Source organism: Tamandua tetradactyla, chromosome X (assembly GCF_023851605.1).
Source record: "Tamandua tetradactyla isolate mTamTet1 chromosome X, mTamTet1.pri, whole genome shotgun sequence".
Classification (NCBI taxonomy): Eukaryota; Metazoa; Chordata; class Mammalia; order Pilosa; family Myrmecophagidae; genus Tamandua; species Tamandua tetradactyla.
In genome coordinates, this window is record NC_135353.1 from 63,585,176 (window position 1) to 63,612,864 (window position 27,689).

Consider the following 27,689-nt stretch of genomic DNA (forward strand, 5'->3'; position numbering starts at 1 on the left):
TTTTTCCCCTCTGCATCATTTTCCATCTGGAAGGCAGCATCAAAACTAGACCTCTGAAGGCTTGGATAGAGCAGTTTAAGAGCTTTTTTTCTGTCCCTCTATTTTTTATGGTAATGAACAAAGACAGCATGTTAGATTAAATCTTCCTCTAAATTATGTTCTTTATTTGAAATTTTATAAAATTTATATTTCACTTTATTATTCTGTGACTGTATAATTTAATTGTAATTGTAATAATTCTCTAGTCACATAATTTATCTCCCCAACTAATTCTAAGCTTCCCCAGAAAAGGGGGCATATTTTGTACCTTTTGCATCTAATACAGTGTTGGACACATAGTCAATAAATTATTGTTGAAGGAATAACTAAATGACTAACAACAACACAATAGCTAACATATATTCAGCACTTAGTATAACAAGGTACTGTGCATGCACTTTACATTCATTATACTATTTACTCCTTATCACAATCCTGTGTGGCAGATGTTATTTCTACTTTGTAAATGAGAAACTTGGGACATAGAAAGGTTAGATAACTTGCCAAACGTCACACAGCCAGTAAGAGTCAGAATGTAACTGAACCCATGCCCACCTGATTACAAACTCTATATCCTTAACCATTTATACTGCTTCTTTTATAAACTGGAATTTACAAAATTTTAAATGTTTTTGTAATTTTTAACCACGGTTACATATCAGAATTATCTGGGGGAAATTTATCAAAATACACTTGTTTAGACCTTGTGACAGACCTTATGAATCAGAGCCAATGAAGACCTGTAAGCATACAAATGACAGGAAGGAAAGAAACATTAACTTAGTTATAATATACAGGTTAGGATGGAGGGAAAAGACGTTGAATGTAGGAACACTAGTGAGGAAATTTTCATGATGAACTAGTTGTATGGGATGAGGGATTGCACAAATACATATCCTCGTGTATGCATACCCTGTTACACATCTACTAACACACATATATAGCAATCCAATATCTCTTGGCTGTTTCTAAAAAATAGAACTGTTTCAGGAATAAACTTCAGGATAAACAAATATAAAACTCAGTATAATCGCAAAGTCTTACATTAAACAGTCAATCTTCCAGGATTTGGTAAGAAGACAACAATTTCTTTAGGGAAATAGGTCAGAATATTGGCTCATAAAATTTCTTCCTTTCTTCCACCTATCCATCCATCCATCCATTCCCCTATCTTTCCAACCAAATATTCATCCATCCATCTATCCAATATATTTTGAAGAGAACTAATGTGTCAGGCAATGAAGATAAACAGGGAGAATAAGTTAGCTGTAATCCTTACCCTCATAGAGCTCCTAAACTGTGTAGGAAGAAGATATTAAATAGGCAATATAAGTGCTGTCACAAAAGGAGTAGAGCACAATCAAGAGTCACCTACCAGGGATGAGTCAGCTAAGTGAAATCTTCCTGGAGGAAGTTAATTTTAAGCAATGACCTAAAGTATGAATAAGAGTTACCTAAGCAAGGTCCATGTAGATGTGAGTGTGTTCTCTTTTGCCCTAAAACTGAAGAATCAGGCAAGGCCAAGGCATGCAGAGCTTTCTAGGCCATGTTACAAACTTTGGACATTTCTCTAAGAGCAAAGAGTAGCCACTGAAGCATTTTAGGCAGAGGATTGATAAGCTCAAATTTATATTTCAAGAAAAGTATTCTGGCTACAGAGACAGACTAGAAGGGGTCCAAATTAGAGGCAGGCAGATCAGATTTTAATGTGTCCAGGAATGAGCAGAAAGTAAAGTGGCGACAGGAGTATATCCAAATAAAACAGAAGCAGTGAATTCGTGAAACATAAAAACATATGGCCAACAAACATATGAAAAAAATCCAATTACATTAGAAATCAAATAAACATAAATTAAGATGAAATATCATTTAGACTACAAATAATGACAATATAGGCATTTTTAATACCTAAATTACATAATGCCCACATATTTTTATGAGGACTGTAAATTGATAAGAAATTTTGGAGGATAGTTTAGCATTAAATATCAAAATATTTTAAAACTCAAATACACTTTGACACCAAGATCCTACTTCCTAAAACTTTTACTAAGGAAATAATTGAGACATCTGCAAAAGATAAATTTATGTAACCTAATTGTTTCACAATGGGTTCTGAGTTAAGTAAAGTATTATACATTAAAAGATGACACACTAGGAGGCTATTGGAAACCAGGTTATAAAATAATATCCAATGACATGGGGGAAAGTTCATGATATAATGTTAAATTTCAAATGTAAGATATAATGCAGTATATACAGCATATATCTTTATATATATATAATATACACAGGTATACACACACACAAAAAGAAAAAAAATTGGGATACTATACTTTCAAAAGTTACCACAGCTTAACCATAGCTGGCAGAATAAGAATGAGCTTAAAATGACATTTGTCTGATTGTCTGTTTGTGGGTATATGTATGCATGTGTGTGTGGACATGGTGGAGAGGAGTATCAGACAATATGAAAGACCAGTGAAAAAATATATTTTGGTTGAGCCTATGAAAATAAAATTTAAATACAGAGTTAGGAATCATCAGCATTTAGATGGTAACTGAAGCTCTATGAATTAATGAGTTTGCAACAGAGAGCACGTGTAGTGAGAGAAGTCTAAGAAAGAATCACGAAGAACAACATTCTTCTTGTTGGTTAGGTCAGATAAGAGTTGTTCACGAAGGCAAAAGAGATTAGAGAGGTAGGAAGAAAACCAGGAGTGCTCATGGAAGCTAAGAGCAGAATTTCAAGTAAAAATGGTCAGTAGGGACAAATGCTACTGAGAGATCAAGTATGATGAAAGAGTAAAATGAAACAAAGGAGTGCCTATACATTTAGCAACAAGACATTCATTTGGAAAAGAATACTTTCAGTCATGTGGTAGTGGTAGAACAGATTTCAGAGGACTGAAGAGTGAGTGGGGGTGGTTAAATACAGCAGTTTAGATATATGTGTTATATCTGCTCTCATGAAATCCTATTAAAATGACAGTCAAAGAATAAAATGTCATAAAAACACAAAGACAAAGGGAATGGAAAAATATATGCCAACAAATAAGAAAGTGTTTAAAAAAAAATGCTTGGAAGCCAGAAAGGAAAGAATGATTGTAACCAACAAAAAGGCCAGATAAAGCTGGTTCAGGAAGCCAACAACATCTGATTTAGTGCCACAAAAAGTTGAAAGTTTCCATAAAAAACAGTTAGACCTCCAGATCCACTCAACCAGAGACTGTCCCTCCCTCAACCTGGCAGGAGTTGTGAGGTTTACTTTCTGCAGGGTTTTCACACTATACAGAAAGCAGTCTTAAAAGTCCCATCTCCCTTTCCCTGCTTGGCTCCCAGAATGGGAGCAACCAGGCTTATATCTCTTACCCCCCCCACCACCACCACCAAACGCAAGTAGATCAGATTATTCCATCTAGGGAAATTTTTCAAAAGAAAAGACCTACAGACCTGACACTTGGGGTCCTCTTAATGAAAATCTGAAATTTGTTTTTAAAATCTTATAGCAAAGTTCACCAAGTAACAAACTGCCCCTACCTCTCAGAGCTTTCAGTCACCATTCACGGATAAAATTCAAACTGGAAAAGTCCCAAATATCCAAAAATCATGAAAAAGAACAAGGTTGGAGGATTCACATTTCCTGATTTCAAAAATTATTATAAAGTACAGTAATACAAACCCTGTGATGTTGGCACAAAGACAGATATACAGACCACTTGAATAGAATTGAAAGCACAGAAATAAACCCACACATCTATGGTCAGTTGATTTTTGACAAGGATGACAAGTCCACTCAAAGGGGAAAAAAGTCTCTTCAACAAATGGTGCTGGGAAAACTGGATATCCACATGCAAAAGAATGAAGGTGGACCCCGACCTCACACCATATTCAAAATTTAACTCAGGGTGGTGCAATAGTTGCTCAATGGCAGAATTCTCACCTGCCATGTCAGAGACCCGAGTTCAACTCCAGGAGCCTGCCCATGCCAAAAAAAAAAAAAATTAACTCAAAGTGTATTAGCCTAAATATAAAAGCTAAATCTAGAAAACTCTTGGAAGAAAACATAAGGGAATATACTCAGGGCTTTGTATTAGGCAATGAATTCTTAGACTTTATACCAAAAGCATAAGCAACAACAACAAAAAATTAGATATACTGAACTTCATCAAAATTAGAAACTTTTTGTGCATTAAAAGTGAAAACCATCCTACAGAGTGGGAGAAAATTTTTGGAAACCATAAATCTGATAACGGTTTAATATTCAGAATATATAAAGAACAATTACAACTTAACAACAAAAATGCAAACGAACCAACTGAAAAATGGGCAAAGGAGCCATACTATACAGGGTTCATCCCCTCACAGAAACTTTGAACAACCTGCAAGAACTGGCAGAAACATCTTTCTCAAAGCTTCAGAAAACAGTAAAAAGACTGCAGTAGCAAGGCCAGCGCCAAATTAAGAGAAAGGCTATTTTAAAATGATAAGATCTCCTGGTGCCCCTGCTGCCCCCTCCCCATCCCTCACCTGCTTTGTTTGGAGCTGGCCATGCTCCCAGTATGGATCCCTGGTCCCGATTCCAAAGGGAGCAAAATAACCCTCATGTACATACTAGAAGCATGTACATATGGCCAATCTGTCTGGTGGTGACCTGAGGGACTTGCTGCCCCAGAACTCTGCCCATAGAAGGATCATGGAATGGTCTTTGAAAATGCTGTGGGAGAGCAGTCCAATCATGCTGCCTGGACCAAGGGATTGCCAGCTGTAGGATATATAGTGCAGTTCCTGGAACCATGTGCAAACTGTTTCCTAGGGAAGAAGGGACGCTCAAAACCAAATAAATGGGAGAAGTCTTAGGACCACAGGTGCTTCTCAAGACAAGAGGCACAAGCAGAAAGGATCAAGGAGACCCTTATGCTTTGGCCTGGAGCTATTCTCTAAACTCCTTATATGGGTAAGCTCTGAAGGAAAGCATTCGCACAGGTCATTCTGTAAAGACTGGGAAAGTTATTTTTTTATTCCTCCTTATTTTTCAACTTCTGGCAATCAAGGAAAGCTCTGTCATAAAACTAGCTGGATACAAACTTAAGGAAAACATGTCTCCGACTCTAAATTCCAATGGTAAAACATCAAAATATCAAAATGTCCACATTTCAACAAAAGGTCTCAAAACATGCAAAGAAACAGGAAATAATGTTCCAGGCAAGGGAGTACATAAAGCATTAAAAACCATTAATAAGGAGGGCCAAACCTGGGACCTATCAGACAAGTATTTTTTAAAAATGCTAAATATGCTCAAAGAGCTAAAGGAAAATATGCACAAAGAACTACAGGAAATCAAGAAAATGATAAACAATGTGGTGGTTGGAGCTGTAAGTATCCCAGATAAACATTAATTCTTAAACTTAACCCATTCCTGTGGGTGTGAATCCATTTTAAGTACGATGTTTTTGATAAGATTAGTTCATAAAGGTGTGGCCCACTTCAATCAGGATGGGTCTTAATTATGTTACTGGAATCCTTTGTAAATGGAATGAAATTCAGACAGATAGAGAGAGAAGGCCAGGGGAAGCAGGAAGCTGAAATTCAACAGAGCCCAGAAGAGAATGGAGAGGCCGGTGCGGGCGGGGAGGGGGGAACCATGTGCACTGCCATCTGACAGAGGAGCTCAGGACCAAGGATCAGCAGTACCCAGCCCCAGAATGCCACTGTCTTTGGGAAGAAGGCATTGCCTTGATGATGTCATGATTTTGACTTTTTCCTGGCCTCAAATTCATGAGCCTTTAAGTTCCCATTGCTTAAGCCATCCTTTTATGTAGTGTTTGCTTGAGTAGCCTAAGAAACTAAAAAAAAAAAAAAAACCTACAAAGAGAACATCATAGAGATTATAAAAAGGAACCAAATAGAAATAAAAATTCCCTAGAGGGAGTCAAGAATAGATTGGAGCTGGCAAAAGAAAGAACCAGAAACCTTGAAGATAAGATAATTAAAATCATTCTATCTGAGCAGAAGGAAGGAAGAATGAAAAAAAAGTGAACAGATCCTGAGGAACCTGTGCAACACCACCAATCAAACCAATATATGTATTGCTGAAGTCCCAGAAGGAGAAGAAAGAGAGAAAGGGTCAAAGATAATATTCAAGGAAATAAGGCTGAAAACTTCCTAAATTTAATGAAAGACATGAATATACACACCTAAGATACACAGCAAACACCAAGCAGGATAAGCCCAAATACAACTTCATCAAACTGTCAAATGCCAAGGATAAAGAAGGAATTTTGAAAGCTACAAGAGAGAAGCATCATGTCACACAAGGCAATCTAAAAACAATCAAGTCACAATTTCTAATTGGAAACCACAGAGACAAGAAGGCAGTGGGATGACATATTTAAAGTGTTACAAGCAAAAAACTATCAACCAAGAATTCTGTATCTGACCAAATTGTCTTTCACAAATGAAGGCAACCCTATAACCTGGCAATACCACTACTTGGTATATACCCAGAAGAGTTGAAAGCAGTGACACCAACAGACATTTGCAGGCAGCACTATTCACAATCACCAAAAGATGGAAACAATCCAAATTCCCATCAACAGACAAGTGGATTAACAAAATGTGGTATATACATATGATGGAATATTATTCAGCAGTAAGACAACATTCTGAACAACATGACAAGATGGATGAGCCTTGAGGATATAATGCTGAGTGAAATAAGCCAGGCGCAAAAGGACAGATACTGTATGATTCTACTTTTATGATGATGGTAAAGGTGAAATCAGGGGCTTACAATATAATATATAGCAGATCTGGAGATACATAGAAGCTTGACATGGGTAAACAGATTGCTATTGAGGTTGAACATAATTGTAAGGGAATAGACAGAAGTGAAGGCAGTTCACTAGTGAGTCTCTAAGTAATATTACCATGTTGAAGGTGAATTTGATTGAAAGGGGTTGTATAGACTCATGTGTCCCACCAACAATACAAATATAAATAAGTTCTCACATGAACTACTGGAAAGGTATGAATCGTGTATAAAGAATGTAAAATTTCGGGTCTATAGGAGGAAAGCTGATATTGCATGCACTGGGCTATGTTTAACAAGAAAACATGAACAGTACCTCAGCAATACCAAAGGTATGTAATGGGAGGGACAAGAATTAGGAGGAGGTTTGGATTTTCTATTTGGTGAGGGTGTATTTATTATCTAGCTTTCTCTTGGTTACAATGAAATTATCTAAAACCGAGAGTGTTTGCTGACTGTTGACTATGGACGTATACATGAGGCCCAGTAGATGGAGGTGGCTGAAGGATGCACTGGCTGAGAGGTAGATTGGTGAACAATGGTGTAAACATATGATCAAACATAGTGCTGCTACAAAAAGGAATGAAGTTGTGAGGCACGCAACAAGGTGAATAAACCTGTGGGACATTTGATGAGGCAAAATAAGCCAGAAACAAAAGAGCAAATATTGTACCATCTCATTTAGAAAACACTTAAAAGAAAACTGGGGTCTAGACTGTGAGCTCTTACAGCAATTACAATTGTTATTTCTGGGTTTTTTATATGTATAACCTGGTATTTAGAGATAAGAATAAAGTCGACCAGGCCAGGATTAAGGTAATTCGGAATACAGGGTAAGGAAGGCATTGCCTGTATTTTAGAACTACACCTACTCTTTGAGACCAAATGAACAAACACTTATTCTCTCCACAACCTAAATTTTCAGCAGCACATAATCTAAGTCAACCTGTTTGGATAGATCATTTAAGCAATCCAAACATAGGAAGCCCAGAATAAGAATGAGAGCCTTTAATCCTGTATAGCTTAAGGTAATGCCTGGATACATCCTAGACTATATTAAGCAGATAATCAAAAAGTATTGGCAAAGTTACTTGAGGGATGGGAGAAACAATATGGAACTATTAAACTTTACAACCTGCAAAACCCCTGATACTGTGTCAAACATTAGGGACACCCAAATCAATAGGCCATACCCTCGATCCTGAGGCTTACTCTTGTGAAGCTTATGTAAGTAGCGGAGAAACTTAGACTACCTATAGGTATGCCTAAGAGTTACTTCTGGAGGACCTCTTTTACTGCTCAGATGTGGCCTCACTCTCTCTAAGACAAACTCTGCAAGGGAAACCCATTGCCCTCTCCCCTACATGGGACATGACATCCAGGGATGAAAGTCTCCCTGGAGGCATGGGAGATGACCCCCAGGGATTAGTCTGGCCCTGGCATCATGGGATCCAGAATGCTATCCTGACAGAAAGGGGGTAAAGAAGTTTAACAAATAAGGTGTCAGTGGCTGAGAGAGTTCAAACAGAGTTGAGAGGTTACACTGCAGGTCACTCTTATGCATGCTTCAGTTAGACATTGCTACCTATCATAACTTGCCAAATCAAAACCATTCATGCCAATCCTAGAATACCTAGGGTATTATATAAGATTTTACAAAGGTTCCATGTACTATGATAACTTTCCAGAAACCCACACCCTCCAGATGGGTCCCTGGACCAGATAAGTCCTGAAATGCAGAGGGGCCAAACTTTTCAGAATATCAACTAGTTCTATCCCCCTATCCGATATTGTCAACAGCACCTTCCAACATGAAAAAGTTAGAGTGGGCATAGTCTAGGTAGCCTTAAAGTGTGAGAGAAAGATCAAAGGTGATGGTGGAGTTATACAGAGAAGGTAGGGTTTAACAAATGAATATGAGTGCTGTATCAGTATATTGATATTTCTTTTAATCTCCATTACCTTACAGTAGCAGAAATAAAAACATAAAATTGTGGAACTGTAGCCCATATCAAACTTTGAAATATGTCTTACAACTAATTGTTGCAAGGTACTTTGAAATTTATTGCTTTTTTGCATATATGTTATTTTTTACAAAAAAAATAGAGAAGATAAGATTTAACAAATGTATATGACCGCTGAATCAATATATTGATATTTCTTTTGGTCTCTAGTGCCTTGGAGCAGCTAGAAGAAAAAGTGAAAAATCGTGGAACTGTAACCATACCAAACTTTAAAACTGTTGTATAACTACCTGTCAAAATGTACTTGGAAATGTATTGTTTTTTGTATATATCCTATTTTTCACAATAAAAAAAAATTTTTTAATGAAGGAGAGATTAAGACATTCCTTGATAAATATAAGCTGAGGGAGTTTCTTGGCACTAGACTATCTTTACTAGAGATGTTAAAGAGAGTTCTTCAGGTTAAAAGGAAAGGACAATAGGCAATAGATCAAAGCCTCATGAAGAAAAAGAGATCTCCAGCGAAGGTGATGACATAGGTAAATATAAATGCCAGAAGTATTGTATTTTTGGTTTATAATTCCAGTTTTTACTTCCTATTGGGTCTGAAAAACAAATGCATAAAATGTAATGATAAATCAGTGGTTTTGGAATCATAATGTATAAACATATCATTTCTGACAAGAACTACATAAAGGTGGGGGGGACAAGGGATAGAGGAATATAGTTTGTATATACTATTTAAGTCATTTTTTTCCTTTGTATGCTTTATGGTGGGAGTCACATTTCATTCTATTTCCATGTGAGTATCCCTTATTGTGGCACCATTTGTTGAATTTTTGTCTTTGTTCAGTTTTTCATTTGTTTGTTTTGGGGGAAGTACACAGGCCGGGAATTGAACCTGGGTCTCCCACATGGCAGGTGGAAATTCTACCACTGAACTATCCTCACACCTCCTATTTAAGTTATTTTGGTATCAAACCAAACAAGATTGATATAGATTTAAGATGATAAATTTAAGCCCAACGGTAATTACAAAGAAAATATCAGATAATATGCAAGTTCACAGGGTCAGAAATTAGAGTACACATTGTCAGGTATGAAAAGTAGGGGGAATGGGGATTTAATAATGGGGGCGGGATTTCTGTTTGGGTAGATGGGAAAGTTATAGTAATAGAAGGTAGTGAGGATACCACAATATTATGAATGTGATTAATTTCTCAAATGGTATACTCATGTGTGGTTGAAATGAATAAATTTCAGTTGTATATATGTTTACACAGTTTGAAAAAGAAAGCTCAACTAAACAGACAATGACAATTAAATACAATACATGATCCTGGATGGGTCTAGTAAGAGAGGAGAAAAGGCTCAAAGGGATATTATTGAGATGTGAAAAAAAATGTAATATAGAATTTAAGTTTTATATGAATGTTAAATTTCTTGAACTTGATAACTGGCACTTAAGGTGTTCACATAAGTGAATATACTTGTTTTTAGGAAATGTACATGGCAGTACTAAGTGTTCGAGGAGCATGATGCATACAACTTATACTCAATCCATTTTCTGAACTCAACCCATTCAGAAAATGGATTGATAGACAGGCAGACAGATAGACAGATAGATACATACATACATACATAGATTAGATAGACAAATAAAGATAGATAGATAGAGATAGAAAGAAATAAAGAGAAAGAATAATACAGAAAATGTGGCAAACTACTAAAATTGGTGGATGTGGGTATCTGGGGGGTGAGGGTATGTTAAAGTTCTCTGTATGGGGTTTGCATTACTTTTTAAACAGTCTTGTGGGTTTGAAAGTATTTCAAAATAAAAAGTTTAAAAAATGTGCAAAGGATTTGAACAGAAATTTATGCAAAGAAGATACACTAATGGCCAATTAACACATGAAAAGATGTTTAACATCATTAGCCATTAGGGAAATGCAAATCAAAACCATACTGAGATACCACTTCACACCAAGATGTCTATTATTAAAAAACAGAAAAAACAAGTGTTGGTGAGGATGCAGAGAAATAGGAACACTTCTACATTGTTGTTGGGAATGGAAAATGGAACAAACACAATGGAAAACAGTTGGGTGATTCCTCAGCAAGTTAAATATAGAATTAACATTTGACCCAGTAATCCTACTTCTAGGCATACACCCCAAAGTAGTAAAAGCAGGGACTCAAACAGATGTTTGTACACCATGTTTATAGCAGCATTATTCACAATATCCAAAAGGTGAAAGCAACCAAACTGTCAATCAATAGATGAAAAAAATAAACAAAACATGATGTATACATAACAATGGAATATTATTCAGCAATAAAAAGGAATGAAGTTCTGATACATGCAACAACATGGATGAACCTTGAAGACATCAAGTTGTGTGAAATAATCCAGACAAAAAGGACAAATATTGTATGATTTTACTTGTATAAAATATCTAGAATATCGAACTTCATGGAAACAAAAAGTAGATTGCAAGTGACTGAAAACAAAAAGGTGGATAACGTGGAGTTCATGCTCAATGGATACAGAGACTCTATTTAAGTTGATGGAAAAGTTTTTTTTTTATTAATTAAAAAAAAATTAACTAACACAACATTTAGAAATCATTCCATTCTACATATGCAATCAGTAATTCTTTTTTTTTTTTTTTTTTTTTTTTTTAAAGGAAAGACAGAGAGAAGGAAGGAAGGATAGAAGGAAGGAAAGAAGGAAGAAAGGGAAACATTTTTAAACATTTTCTTGTTTTATTGTATTCTGTTTCTCCGTTTTTGTTACATGGGCTGGGGCCGGGAATCGAACCGAGGTCCTCCGGCATAGCAGGCAAGCACTTTGCCCGCTGAGCCACCGCGGCCCGCCCAGTAATTCTTAATATCATCACATAGATGTATGATCATCATTTCTTAGTACATTTGCATCGATTTAGAAAAAGAAATAGCAAGACAACAGAAAAAGAAATAAAATGATAATATAGAGAAAAATAAAAATAAAAAATACAAAAAATATATAAAAAACAAAAAAAACTATAGCTCAGATACAGCTTCATTCAGTGTTTTAACATAATTACATTACAATTAGGTAGTATTGTGCTGTCCATTTTTAAGTTTTTGTATCCAGTCCTATTGCACAGTCTGTATCCCTTCAGCTCCAATTACCCATTATCTTACCCTATTTCTAACTCCTGATGGTCTCTGTTACCAATGACATATTCCAAGTTTATTCTCTAATGTCAGTTCACATCAGTGGGACCATACAGTATTTGTCCTTTAGTTTTTGGCTAGTCTCCCTCAGCATAATGTTCTCTAGGTTCATCCATGTTATTACATGCTTCATAAGTTTATTCTGTCTTAAAGCTGCATAATATTCCATCGTATGTATATACCACAGTTTGTTTAGTCACTCATCTGTTGATGGACATTATGGCTGTTTCCATCTTTTTGCAATTGTAAATAATGCTGCTATAAACATTGGTGTGCAAATGTCCATTTGTGTCTTTGCCCTTAAGTCCTTTGAGTAGATACCTAGCAATGGTATTGCTGGGTCGTATGGCAATTCTATATTCCGCTTTTTGAGGAACCGCCAAACTGCCTTCCACAGTGGTTGCACCATTCGACATTCCCACCAACAGTGGATAAGTGTGCCTCTTTCTCCACATCCTCTCCAGCACTTGTCATTTTCTGTTTTGTTGATAATGGCCATTCTGGTGGGTGTGAGATGATATCTCATTGTAGTTTTGATTTTCATTTCTCTAATGGCCAGGGACATTGAGCATCTCTTCATGTGCCTTTTGGCCATTTGTATTTCCTCATCTGAGAGGTGTCTGTTCAAGTCTTTTTCCCATTTTGTAATTGGGTTGGCTGTCTTTTTGTTGTTGAGTTGAACAATCTCTTTATAAATTCTGGATACTAGACCTTTATCTGATATGTCATTTCCAAATATTGTCTCCCATTGTGTAGGCTGTCTTTCTACATTCTTGATGAAGTTCTTTGATGCACAAAAGTGTTTAATTTTGAGGAGCTCCCATTTATTTATTTCTTTCTTCAGTGCTCTTGCTTTAGGTTTAAGGTCCATAAAACCGCCTCCAATTGTAAGATTCATAAGATATCTCCCTACATTTTCCTCTAACTGTTTTATGGTCTTAGACCTAATGTTTAGATCTTTGATCCATTTTGAGTTAACTTTTGTATAGGGTGTGAGATACAGGTCCTCTTTCATTCTTTTGCATATGGATATCCAGTTCTCTAGGCACCATTTATTGAAGAGACTGTTCTGTCCCAGGTGAGTTGGCTTGACTGCCTTATCAAAGATCAAATGTCCATAGATGAGAGGGTCTATATCTGAGCACTCTATTCGATTCCATTGGTCAATATATCTATCTTTATGCCAGTACCATGCTGTTTTGACCACTGTGGCTTCATAATATGCCTTAAAGTCCGGCAGCGTGAGACCTCCAGCTTCATTTTTTTCCCTCAAGATACTTTTAGCAATTCGGGGCACCCTGCCCTTCCAGATAAATTTGCTTATTGGTTTTTCTATTTCTGAAAAATAAGTTGTTGGGATTTTGATTGGTATTGCATTGAATCTGTAAATCAATTTAGGTAGGATTGACATCTTAACTATATTTAGTCTTCCAATCCATGAACACACTCTGCCCTTCCATCTATTTAGGTCTTCTGTGATTTCTTTTAGCAGTTTTTTGTAGTTTTCTTTATATAGGTTTTCTGTCTCTTTAGTTAAATTTATTCCTAGGTATTTTATTCTTTTAGTTGCAATTGTAAATGGGATTCGTTTCTTGATTTCCCCCTCCGCTTGTTCATTGCTAGTGTATAGAAACACTACAGATTTTTGAATGTTGATCTTGTAACCTGCTACTTTGCTGTACTCATTTATTAGCTCTAGTAGTTTTGTTGTGGATTTTTCTGGGTTTTCGACGTACAGTATCATAGCATCTGCAAACAGTGATAGTTTTACTTCTTCCTTTCCAATTTTGATGCCTTGTATTTCTTTTTCTTGTCTAATTGCTCTGGAAGAACCTCCAACACGATGTTGAATAATAGTGGTGATAATGGACATCCTTGTCTTGTTCCTGATCTTAGGGGGAAAGTTTTCAATTTTTCCCCATTGAGGATGATATTAGCTGTGGGTTTTTCATATATTCCCTCTATCATTTTAAGGAAGTTCCCTTGTATTCCTATCCTTTGAAGTGTTTTCAACAGGAAAGGATGCTGAATCTTGTCAAATGCCTTCTCTGCATCAATTGAGATGATCATGTGATTTTTCTGCTTTGATTTGTTGATATGGTGTATTACATTAATTGATTTTCTTATGTTGAACCATCTTTGCATACCTGGGATGAATCCTACTTTGTCATGATGTATAATTCTTTTAATGTGTTGTTGGATTCGATTTGCTAGAATTTTGTTGAGGATTTTTGCATCTATATTCATTAGAGAGATTGGTCTGTAGTTTTCTTTTTTTTGTAATATCTTTGCCTGGTTTTGGCATGAGGGTGATGTTGGCTTCATACAATGAATTAGGCAGCTTTCCCTCCACTTCAATATTTGAAGAGTTTGAGCAGAGTTGGTACTAATTCTTTCTGGAATGTTTGGTAGAATTCACATGTGAAGCCGTCCGGTCCTGGACTTTTCTTTTTGGGAAGCTTTTGAATGACTGATTCAATTTCTTTACTTGTGATTGGTTTGTTGAGGTCATCTATTTCTTCTTGAGTCAAAGTTGGTTGTTCATGTCTTTCCAGGAACCCGTCCATTTCATCTAAATTGTTGTATTTATTAGCGTAAAGTTGTTCATAGTATCCTGTTATTACCTCCTTTATTTCTGTGAGGTCAGTAGTTGTGTCCCCTCTTCCATTTCTGATCTTATTTATTTGCATCCTCTCTCTTCTTCTTTTTGTCAATCTTGCTAAGGGCCCATCAATCTTATTGATTTTCTCATAGAACCAACTTCTGGTCTTACTGATTTTCTCTATTGTTTTCATGTTCTCAATTTCATTTATTTCTGCTCTAATCTTTGTTATTTCTTTCCTTTTGCTTGCTTTGGGGTTAGTTTGCTGTTCTTTCTCCAGTTCTTCCAAGTGGACAGTTAATTCCCGAATTTTTGCCCTTTCTTCTTTTCTGATATAGGCATTTAGGGCAATAAATTTCCCTCTTAGCACTGTCTTTGCTGTGTCCCATAGGTTTTGATATGTTGTGTTTTCATTTTCCTTCGCCTCGAGATATTTACTAATTTCTCTTGTAATTTCTTCCTTGACGCACTCGTTGTTTAAGAGTGTGTTGTTGAGCCTCCACGTATTTGTGAATTTTCTGGCACTCTGCCTATTATTGATTTCCAACTTCATTCCTTTATGATCCGAGAAAGTGTTGTGTATGATTTCAATCTTTTTAAATTTGTTGAGACTTGCTTTGTGACCCAGCATATGGTCTATCTTTGAGAATGACCTATGAGCACTTGAGAAAAAGGTGTATCCTGCTGTTGTGGGGTGTAATGTTCTATAAATGTCTCTTAAGTCTAGCTCATTTATTGTAATATTCAAATTCTCTGTTTCTTTATTGATCCTCTGTCTAGATGTTCTGTTCATTGATGAGAGTGGCGAATTGAAGTCTCCAACTATTATGGTATATGTGTCTATTTCCCTTTTCAGTGATTGCAGTGTATTCCTCATGTATTTTGGGGCATTCTGGTTCACTGCATAAATATTTATGATTGTTATGTCTTCTTGTTTAATTGTTCCTTTTATTAGTAGATAGTATCCTTCTTTGTCTCTTTTAACTGTTTTACATTTGAAGTCTAATTTGTTGGATATTAGTATAGCCACTCCTGCTCTTTTCTGGTTGTTATTTGCATGAAATATCTTTTCCCAACCTTTCACTTTCAACCTATGTTTATCTTTGGGTCTAAGATGTGTTTCCTGTAGACAGCATATAGAAGGATCCTGTTTTTTAATCCATTCTGCCAGTCTATGTCTTTTGATTGGGAAATTCAGTCCATTAACATTTAGTGTTATTACTGTTTGGGTAATACTTTCCTCTGCAATTTTGCCTTTTGTATTATATATATCATATCTGATTTTCCTTCTTCCTACACTCTTCTCCATACCTCTCTCTTCTGTCTTTTCATATCTGACTCTAGTGCTCCCTTTAGTATTTCTTGCAGAGCTGGTCTCTTGGTCACAAATTCTCTCAGTGAATTTTTGTCTGAAAATGTTTTAATTTCTCTCTCATTTTTGAAGGACAATTTTGCTGGATATAGAAGTCTTGGTTGGCAGTTTTTCTCTTTTAGTAATTTAAATATGTCATCCCACTGTCTTCTTGCTTCCATGGTTTCTGTTGAGAAATCTACACATAGTCTTATTGGGTTTCCCTTGTATGTGATGGATTGTTTTTCTCTTGCTGCTTTCAAGACCCTCTTTTTCTCTTTGACCTCTGACATTCTAACTAGTAAGTGTCTTGGAGAACGCCTATTTGGATCTATTCTCTTTCGGGTGCGCTGCATTTCTTGGATCTGTAATTTTAGGTCTTTCATAAGAGTTGGGAAATTTTCAGTGATAATTTCTTCCATTAGTTTTTCTCCTCCTTTTCCCTTCTCTTCTCCTTCTGGGACACCCACAACACGTATATTTGTGTGCTTCATATTATCATTCAATTCCCTGAGCCCCTGCTCAAATTTTTCCATTCTTTTCCCTATAGTTTCTGTTTCTTTTTGGATTTCAGATGTTGCATCCTCCAGTTCACTAATTCTAGCCTCTGTCTCTTGAAATCTACCATTGTAGGTTTCCATTGTTTTTTTCATCTCTTCTACTGTATCTTTCATTCCCATAAGTTCTGTGATTTGTTTTTTCAGACTTTCCATTTCTTCTTTTTGTTCATCCCATGCCTTCTTCATGTCCTCCCTCAATTTATTGATTTGGTTTTTGAAGAGGTTTTCCATTTCTGTTCGTATATTCAGAATTAGTTGTCTCAGCTCCTGTATCTCATTTGAGCTATTGGTTTGTTCCTTTGACTGGGCCATAGCTTCAATTTTCCTGGTGTGATTTGTCATTTTTTGCTGGTGTCTGGGCATTTAATCAGATTTCCCTGAATGTGGGACCCAGCAGGTTGAAAGACTTTCCTGTGAAGTCTCTGGGCTCTGTTTTTCTTATCCTGCCCAGTATGTGGTGCTTGTCTGTCTGCGGGTCCCACCAGCAAAAGATGTTGTGGCTCCTTTAACTTTGGAAGACTCTCGCTGCTGGGTGTGTGGTGGAGACAGAGGAAAGGTTGTAGGTTGGTTTTAATGGCTTCAAATTGTGAAGTCCTGGGATCTGAATTCCTTGAGAGAGGGATTCCACCTGAGTTGCGTTTCACCCCTCCCGCGGGGAAGGTTCAGGTGGTAGAGAGCCCTGAAAGCAGTCTGTTTCTGCGTTCGGGGCAGTTGCAACCTGTGTAGTCCCAGTGCTGAGCCCAGAGGCAACCAAGCCTCCGTAGAAACAGCTGCAGAAGCCTCTGTTTCACCCCCTTTCCTCTTTTTCAGTTAGCCCAATAGGCGACTTCTGCCTTGATCAGTTTCGCCTGAGCTGAGGGCCTATTTTTAGTAGTCAGAAGTTGTTCATTAATGCCACTATTGGTGTTAGGTTGGACTCAGTCTCTACTACTGTTGGAGACTCTCTCCTTTCCCTGGGGGAAGTCGCCTGTGGGGGAGGGGCGCTGGCCACCGCGGCTTGGGGAACTGCTGATCCGAGGCTCCCAGCTGGCCTGGGAAGCTGCGTGTGTGGGAGGGGTGCCAGTCACTGGCTGCCGTGGCTTGGGGAACCGCCGATCCGAGGCTCCCAGTCGGCACGGGAAGCCACGTGTGTGGGAGGGGCTCCGGTCGCCGGCCGCCGCGGCTTGGGAACCGCTGATCCGAGGCTCCCAGCCGGCCCGGGAAGCTGCCTGTGAGAGAGGGGCACTGGCCGCCAGCCGCCGCGACTTGGAGAACTCGCCTCTCCGAGTCTCTCAGCCGGACCGGGAAGGAGGGAGGGAGGGGTGCCAGCCGCCGTGGCCCGGGGAAGCACGCGCCACTTGGGGACCTCACCGCAGCGGAGTCTCGTAGCCGGTCCAGCCGTTCCAGACTGAGGTACACTGTGTGTCCAGTCTCTGTCATGTCTCCGGGAGCTGTTCTGTACTGTTTCTAGTTATTTAGTAGTTGTTCTGGAGGAGGAACTAAGACGCGCGCACCTTACTAAGCCGCCATCTTCTCCGGAAGTCCCTCTGGAAAAGTTTTTGTAATGGATGGTGGTGATGGTAGCACAACATTGTGAATGTAACTAATATCACAGAATTGTGTACTTGAAAGTGGTTAAGATGTGAAATTTTATGTTGTATATACATTATCACAATAAAATTTTTTAAAAAATTCAAACAGGCAGTAAAAAGCTTACCACACATTTATAGAAAGGCAGAAACTAAAATAAAAGAGAAAAAGATATATATATACATATTCCTTTGAAGGAAGCCAAAGCAGTGCAGAGTTCAGAAGAAAAGTTTTTAAAACTATAATTAATATTCTCAGAAAGATAGACAAACAGGTTGCATGCAAAAAACAAAAATAGTAATAAAGAAACAAAAACCAAGAAAGAGCACTTGTAAATAAAAATATGAATGCTGAAATTAAAAACTCAACAGAAGGACTGGATGAAAAATTAAGGAAATATCTTATATAGTAGAAAAAGAAACAGAGACATAGATAAAAAACAAACAAAATAAAAATATAAAGGGAAAATCCAGGGCAGCCAACATAAGACTAATTAGAGATCAAGAAAAAGAAGAGAGAAAAAAGAAGATAAGATTATAAGGTAATAAAGATAATAGGATAATAAAGAAGAAAATCTGAATTTTCTAATTATAAGAAAATTTTCCAGAAATATAGGTCACTAGCCTTCAGATAGGAAACCCCCTCTGAGTGCCCAGAAAAAAATGAATAATAAAATATCCACAGTAAGGTATATCATGCTGAAATTTCAGAACAACTAGGTTAAAGATAAGCTCTTAAAAGCTTCCACATTTTAGAATATTCAAAATATCAGGAATCAAAATGGCAGTGGACCACACTCAATATAATACAAGATATAAGAGCAAGATATGAGAAAGCAAAACCATGAAAAAGAATGATGATCAACAATATTACAATTGTCTGAGGACATTAGTTGGGAACTATACACCAGTTACTGAGATCATACTTTGTTCCTCTTTTCCTAAACTTCTAAAGCCACTTTTGGGTAACTATGAATGGCTTACCAAAGGAAGAAATTGGTGAAAGATTTCATTTCTTACATCACTTGCTATATCTATAAAGGGCATCTCATCAAGTCAACTATGGTGATGGAATGCTTCCACAGATTCTATAAGATATGTATCTTCTGACATTTAGAAGGTAGTAATGATTGTCCAAAGTGTGGCAAATAAGTTCAAGACAAGTCTATTAGAAATGGTGAGATTTGATAATACATTAGAGGAAATGATAGTTAATCTAGTCCCTAGACTATGAGAATAAAAACTTGAGTGTAAATCTGAATTATGGAAGAAAAATAAACCTCAACAAAATGGGCAAGATGATACCTGAAAAGTTGACAAACCTAAAGTAGATGAAAATGGTGATGAAAATCAAGATGATAAAGGCTATTACAGAAGTGGCCCACCAGACTGTCAATCTATTACTGGAACATCAGGAGACTATATATTAAAGTGTTTAATGAAGAAACTCATCTGATTGTTCTACACATATATCTCGGAACTATTGAAAACTTTCTAAGTTTAAAACTAAAACTTCCAAGTTACTATGAGTTGGATGTGTTGTACAATGGTAAAAGTATGGGGAAGGATCACACTACGGAATTCATTTACATAATAAGATGGCAACTAAAAGGAGAAAACTTTGGTGTCTGAACTGCTCACCTTCACAAGTCTGCTCTCAAGATGGCTATTTGTATCAGTCATAATCCATGTTTTCACATTGTCAACCAAGAATTGAGTTCTGCTAGACAAGGTGCCTAGATCCCACTGACATTAATCCTGCACTATTTTTTTACTCATCAACAGACTGCACAATAAACAGTGTGTGGGCCACAGGGACACAGCCAGATTTCCAGCAGGCAATAGAGTCCATTTTCTATCTCTAAGTAGCCAGTTGCATCTCTGTTGATACTATTAAGAGCAAACTAGATGTCATCAACATGGCATCTTAAGACACCTACTGAAAACCTGTCCTAGACATTTCAATGAAAAAAAGGAGAAATCACACTTGCTCAGAACTCTGAAGGAAGGTAAAGACTGGAGAAGGATCCCACAAAGGCATAATTGGAGAAAGAAAAATATCAGGTAGTACACTTCCATCCTGGACTGACCAGTCCTCGCCCCTCCCCCTCACTCAGTCCCATGCAGCTTGGGACGTGCCCAGAGGCAGCAGCCAGGATCTCTCCCACTTCCCCACTGGGGACACAGACTGTAAAATCTCTCAAAGCAGTGAGGCAGAACCCCACCTATATTCAGACACAGAGACCCAAGCCCACAGGGACCTACGTCAGGACACAAGCTGCTAAGAAGTGTTGATTACAAAAGGGCACCAAGGAGGAGCCTCCAAAATGGAGGATTAGGGAGGGAATGGCAAAACCTACTTTTTTCCTAAAAGAAGCAAGTAGCCAGGTAGAAACTGTCCAAATCAACTGTCTGGAGACCTGGCAGACAGTGGAGGACATGTCAATGTCCAGGCAGTGCAAGATGAAGGGACTGAGAATATGTGGTCAGAGACTGTAACTCATACTGGCTACAAGTGCCCATCCCACACCCTCAAGGAAAGCAGCTGTGGGTGGCCTAATCTTTGCCTTGGGGGTGGCCGCAGACTTGGTTGGCTGCAGGAGCCCTCTGTCCCACATAGAGAGGGAGACATAGTACAACTCTGAGCCAGATGGTCGAGGGGGAAATGAAAGCACAGGAACCGCACAATTTTAGTCCTACCTGGTCAGATGCTGCCGGGCTTCAGAGTGTCATCTGCAGGGCAGGCCATAAAGTGGAGGGGAAAGAAAAGCAGGGCTTTTTAGACCCTCTCTAGACCCTATCCCAGGTCCATCAGAGATGGTCTACACCCCTGCACAGGTACCCAGCCCTATTTTGGCTGGGAAATACTGATGACTTCATGGTCAAAACAGTGATCTAATACAAACACAAGCAACAACTAAATCCTATACAAGAGAGAAAGAAACCTTCATAATAGGCCCATAAAGATAGCCAGATGACTTAATATCAGGAAAAAATCACAAGGCACAACAAAAATACAGAAAGTGATGACCCAGTCAAAGGAATAAACTGAAAAGTCAGAGAAGATACAGAATTTGAAACAACTAATCAAAGATGTTCAAACAAATCTAAATCAATTCAAGAAATTGAAAGAAAACATGCACAAAGAGGCAAAGGATATTAAGAAGGCATTAGGTGAGTATAAAGAAGAATTTGAAAGAATACATAGAAAAATAACAGACCTTATGGAAATAAAAGACACTGCAGATGAAATCAAACATATGCTATAAACATACGACAGTATATCTGAAAAGTCAGAAGGAAGGATTGGCAAGCTAGAAGACAGAATAACTTAATTTGAACAGACAAAAGAACAAATGGAGAAAAAAACTGAAAAATTTGAACAGGGTCTCAGGGAAATGATTGACAGAAAGCTCACAAACGTATACATCTTAAGTGTCCCAGGAGGAGAAGAGAAGGGAAATATTGGCTGAAACTGTTATAACATTGAATGTTAATGGATTAAACTCCCCAATCAAAAGACACAGATTGGCAGAATGGACAAAAAAAATATTTTCCATCTATATGCTGTTTACAAGAGATGTTTACAAATAGGTTGAAAGTGAAAGTATGGAAAAAGAGCAAACCAAATGACATTCTGCTACTATACTGTCTGCATAAGGTATATGTGCTGTTTCACAGTGGCAAAGTCACAGTTGTAATCAGTTACGTGTGCAGCAATGATTCAGCCTCCTGAATATTTTGCTTGACTGTTTCAATACTGTTCTAATGTTTGATTACACTAGTAAAATGGCTCAGTCTTTGTGGCACTGCAGTTTTCACATAATTTCTGTTTTATTAATGATCTTTTAAACAGAGTACTTTATAAGAAATTATTTTTATGGGAAATATACTTTGCAAAGTGGTTTTGAGCCATTTCCTTATTCTTGGTAAGCCTTTTGTGTACAAAATAATTCACTCTTGAGTGTGCAAGTTCTTTTGCAAATAATTCCAATGATTTTTTAACATTAGAGCACATTATAATTGTAGACATTTTAAGTCTGAGATCTGTATAAATCAATCAAAACTGCATAAGGAAGGCCTGTTAGCCCTCTAGATGAAAGTGAATATCACTTTGGAGAACTGACGTGAGGTTCACAACTGTTCCAAATAATGGTAGCTGATCACATTTATTTCCAATAAAATGAGTGTGTAAGTAAAAAAAAAAATTGTGTAAGTAAAAAAAAGGCAGTTAACTTTTCAACAAAACACTGGAAGCTGGGAGACAATGGAATCGTAACTTAAAATTATAAGAGAAATTTATTTATAACCTAACAAGTGTGAAAATACATTTAAAATATTTTTTCAGATAAAAAGTCTTCAAAAATTTATTTCCCATGTCCTTTCTTAGGTAACCACGGAGAATTAGACAGCACAGGAAGAGGCAATCTAGGCAGGGCCCAAAAGACTCCTTAATTAAGGATACATGCTGAAAGTTTTGAAATGAAATTGGCTAGAGTTCATAAGGCAAAGTATCAACAAGGAGAAAGCTGCACAGAGAGAATTCTGGAGATTATGAGAGGGTTTTCCCAAATATTCAACAGAATACTGATCAGTGCATGCATGTGAGGAAATTACCCAATGGTGGGAAAAGAACCACCCCAAAAGTTTAGAGAGAAAAATTCCCAGTTCTCATGCACAGCAGGAAATAGTGCCTTCCCACCAGTCAGACTGGAAAACCTCAGTGAGTAGAGTAACTCATGCCTGAGTAGTGGGGAAAAATTGTTTTTAGACTAAACACTGCTTGATTCTACCTAAGAAATCTTAAAAACAAGACTCGAAAATATGAAGCTATTTTCAAGTAACTTAACTGTATCCTAGAAAAAAAAGATGTAGAATATTTGTAGAAATGCAAAAATTACAGCACCCAACATATAATTTTTATTATATGTCTGGCATATAATAAAAAAATTACCAGTCATGCAAAGAAGCAAGAAAATACAACCTTAAGGAGAGAAAGCAACTTATTAAAACTGACCCAGAATTGACTCAGATGTTAGTAGAAAGCAAGCACATTAAAACAGTTATTATAACTGCATTCCACATGTACAAAAAGCTACAGGGAAGTCTCAATATGATAGGTAGAGATATAGAAGACATAAAAAGACCCAAATCAAAACCTCTAGAGAAAAAACGACAACATCTGATAATACACCAGGGGGGCTACTGGCAGAATATACATTACAGAAGAAAAGGTTATTAAATCCAGAAACATATCAATAGAAACTATCCAAAATGAAACACACAGATAAAAAAGACCTTAAAAAGTGAACACAGCATCAATGATCTGTAATACCACTTCAAGGAACCACATACATGTAAGTGGAATCCCCACAAGATAAGAGGGGATGGCATTAAGAATATTTGAAGAAATAATGACAGAAATTTTTCCAAATTTTTAGAAGTCAATTGATAATGTCTAAAATTGAAAAAATATGTAACTATCAATATAAGGATGTTATTTAAAAATCTAAAGGTCATGCCAACTGAAACACCTAATGAAATTTAAATTGGTTGTCTTGTCGAATGTAGACTATGGCACTAGACTTCCTGGGTTTGAATCCTGAGACTGTCCCCTACCAGTTGAGTGATTCTTGGTGGGTCACTTAACCTATCTGACTTCAGTTCCCTCATTTATAAATTGGGGATAATAATAGTATCTATCTCATAAGGTTTTTCGAGGATTAAATGACTTAATACTTACAAAGGCTTAGATGAGTGCTTAGCACAAAGTAAACCTGGAATATTATTATTATTGGAAAGAGCAGAAGTTGGGTGTGAGGAAGGGGTTCCTAATTCTTGTGGTAAGACTTGCAGTAATATTTAACTTTTAACTATGTACATATATTACTTCAGTGAAAATAAATTTTAAGTGTTTAAGAAGAGTGAATTAAAGGTGAGGAAACAGAAAGTCTTTCAGGAAGTTTGCTGTGAGAGGAAGAAGAAAAATAGGGTTATAGTTAGAGGGAGTACGAAGTAGAAAAAAGTCGTGGGTATTTCTTTTTCCTCTGAATGAATTTAAAATTGGCCATGAGGTCAACTATAGAGAAAGAGAAGTTGAAGCTATGGGAAAAAGAGGGCATGTAGCCAAATCACAAATGGAGTGACATCTCTTCTATTATAACCAAAAGGAAGGAGGAAGTAATAAATGTGGATACAGGCATGCCCAGTACTTTTGTATGAGAGGTTGAGGAATTTAGCATTTCATAACTACCATTCTCTCTGTAAAATAAGAGGTAAGGTCATTTGCTGAGCTTGAGTGGGAAGGTTGTAGTGTTGGAATTTTGAGATTAGTATAGGTTTGAAATAACCATTATGGAGAGAAGGAAAAAGAAAACTAAAGCAACACAGAAGTATTTCAGGTCAGGACCAAGGACTTACATAAGATAAGAAGCCATAAATATGTGTTGCAGTAGTGCCAACCTCTTTGATTACGCGATTTTCTCCATCAGGGTCCTCCAACTCAAATATAGGTATGGAAAAGGTGGAAACAGTTGGACTTATTCAATGCTGGGATTTTATCAGGTTGATGTGAAGAAAGAACAATGGGACAAGGGAGTTGGAGACATTGAAAAGAGAGTGGCTGAACTGAGAAATGATGGGTTCTAAATAGGTTAAGGAAAGAAGTGACGACAGGAGGGTGCTGGTAGGTAGGAAGAAGTAGAGGACTCAGAACTTAGAGGTCCAATGAAACTGAAGAATGGATGAACTGGAAGGAAAAAAAGACAGTTGTAAGTATAGAGGTTGTGGTTAAAAAGTAGGATGCTTTAATTTATGATTTAAGTGTAATTGAGTGATTGTGAGGATTGACATATGGACCATGGAAGTGGGTGGGTGAAGTGGAGTAGAAGTGAAAATCACTGGAGGAAGGGATTCAGGAGACTAGATAGCTAGAATATTAGAAGAGTTTGCATGTGGATGCTGTTAAATCGCCCAGAATTATGGCAGAAGTAATAGAAAATAAGATAATGAACCTTGAACCAAAGTTTTCAATGAATGAAAGAGAAATAAGGAGGTGATATCTGTTCTACTCAGCCAGTTTACCTCTTAAAGTCTTGGAACTGGACAAGGTTTCACTTTAGACCACGGGATTCTTTGCAAGTGGCTTAAGATGAGCATTTAAAATCCACCCATCCCCAGAAATTGTTATGCAAACTTCCATGTGTATATGAATAAGGTGCATTGTTTTCCCTGGAAAGAGAGGGTTCATGATTTTCAGCAAATTTTCAAAGGACTGAGTGATTTTTAAAAGCTTAAAAATTACTGCTTTAAAGGATTTGTGGGAGGAATAACTAAATGAAAACAATAGAACTGCATGTAAAGATTGGTGAAGAACACCAATCAATGTGGTCAAAAGTTTCTCTGCCCCTTCACCAACACCCACATAAAAAACTAAAACCCTGAGCAGCAGGGAGTTATGGCAATAGCTGAGTTGGTGCAAGCTTTGCAATGCATTAGAAGAACTGGTAACCTATAATATGGAAAGAAGGGCTCCAGTAACCCACAGGGAAATCTATCACTGGAGCTCAATAACTACCTGGCTGGTAAAATCTTTAAGTGGCAGCTGCTGCATATATGCTTGAATAGAATTAAGTGATTTTAAGCTGGCTACTTTACATAACAGCAGGCACTTCAAAAGAATACAGTGAACTCACCTCTCAGCAATATTTTTTGCAGACTGTAGAAACCGTGCCTGGTCATTTTCTTTTAAAATATGTTCAGCTTGGTTGATGAGGACTGTTGACCGTTCAAGACACTGGCGGCAATTAGCAACCTGCTGTGCCAACTTTCTCAGTTTCATAACCTTAAAGGAATTAGTAAAAAAAAAAATAAGAGAAAACATACAGTGCTTAATTAAAAACAATAAAACAACATGAAGGAGACCTGCTGCAGTGATTCTAAAAGTAAGGTGCATTTATATTCCAAAGTCTCTATACTAACCATTGACCTTCTCACCCTACTCCCTATGTCTCTCTTGTCAACCACTTTTTCTTCCACCTACTGGCACTTAGGTTGCGGCACACTCAGTCATATACTCCCAGTTGGTTATCTACTTCTTCTTATATTAAAAATATTAATTTTTCAGGTTAGAAAAGCAACACATGCTCATTACAGAAAATTTCAAAAATAGAAAGTATAAAAAGAGATCCTACCATCCAGAGATCACCATTGTTTACATTTTTGTGTCAATATATTTTGACGTATATGTTTAATAAAAACTACCACTTTTTACTTATGGGTATCTACATTTCTATGTACATATTTCTCTAAATACTTTTATGTATACCTATGTGTTCACCAATCTGTATGCTTGGACACTTTCACCCAATATGGACCAAAATATAAGCATCACAGGGCTGGTATTGTAAATTCAAGCCTCTCATAACTCCTCACATTTTACATACAGCATGATCTTCAAAATCACTAACGCTGACCAGCAGGCCAACAAGTCTAAAACTACACACATGCATGGAAGCACAAATCTGACCCTCTGGGCTTTGATTCTTCAGTTCCCAGGTTAGAAACCTGGAAGTCTTCATTGACTCTTCTCTCACTCCATCTTCCATATCTAACGAGATAGTGATTCCTATCACTTCCTTTCTGACAATGCCTGTTGTTATTCCTTCCATTTGTGCTGCCACTACTCTGGTTTAGGTCTTCATCAACTCATACCAAGAATCATCTATACGTCTCATAATGTGTTCCTTGATTTTGGTATCATTCCATTCTGTTCTCTCCTGCACACCTCTACGACATCATTCAGTCTTCTTTCTTCCTAAGAAACTAGAATGGCTTCATCCTGGCATTCACATTTCTTCCATATTCCTGGCCCATATTTCTACCAGTGCTTTGTTCTTATTGACTTATAACGTACATATGGTAAAGAACCCAAATCTTAAGTGTATATCTCAATAAATTTTTGCACATATATACACCCATGCAATCATGAACCAGGTCACCATATAGAACCTTTCCAACACCACAGAAGCCCTATCATTTTATTGGTTGCATTTTATTGGTAGCAGTAGACAAACACTGGTTCTTCTTTGCCTCCCTTTCTATAACCTCGTTTCTTCATTTTTTCATGATCAAAGTTCAAAGTGAAATCATCAGGATCAAACTTTAATATTTGAAAAGTCAACTCTTTCTTGGGCCTTACTGAAAGGCTGTGCTTTACCTTTGTCTCTTTGATTTTGACAGCAATCATTTGTTTCCTCTGCTGGATGATCTCTACCAACTCGTCACATTCTTCCATAAGTTTTGCCTCATGCATAGCAGTATTCACCTGCCAAGAAAATCCAGAGTATTATACAGTGATTGCAGCCGTTGTCCCATGATGGCTCTAAAAGAGTCAGACTGACAGCTAAGCATGCACAACTTCTTCCATACCTCCCTCATAAGGTCCACTCCTAGAAGAAGGGTAGAGATGATGATATTAATAATGCAAGGGCATTGAAGCACACCACAGATAGGAAGCTCTCCAGATCTCTGGTAGATCATGTTGGTTAATGGAAGGCTGGGCAGAAGGATAGATG

General features: G+C 37.3%; 1 protein-coding gene and 1 pseudogene across 3 annotated transcripts in view; one reads left to right on the forward strand and one right to left on the reverse strand.

The window, feature by feature from the left end:
- Window positions 1-27,689, reverse strand: part of MID2 (midline 2) — a 124,911-nt gene that overhangs the window by 18,178 nt on the left and 79,044 nt on the right. For all 3 annotated transcript variants that reach the window (XM_077146121.1, XM_077146120.1, XM_077146122.1), the window contains exons 4-5: window positions 27,332-27,439; window positions 25,809-25,957 (exon numbers count right to left, since the gene is read on the reverse strand). In XM_077146121.1, the coding sequence (XP_077002236.1) occupies window positions 25,809-25,957; window positions 27,332-27,439 (257 nt within the window). The remainder of the gene's footprint in view (window positions 1-25,808; window positions 25,958-27,331; window positions 27,440-27,689) is intronic.
- Window positions 19,090-19,799, forward strand: LOC143670473 (polycomb group RING finger protein 5 pseudogene; annotated as a pseudogene).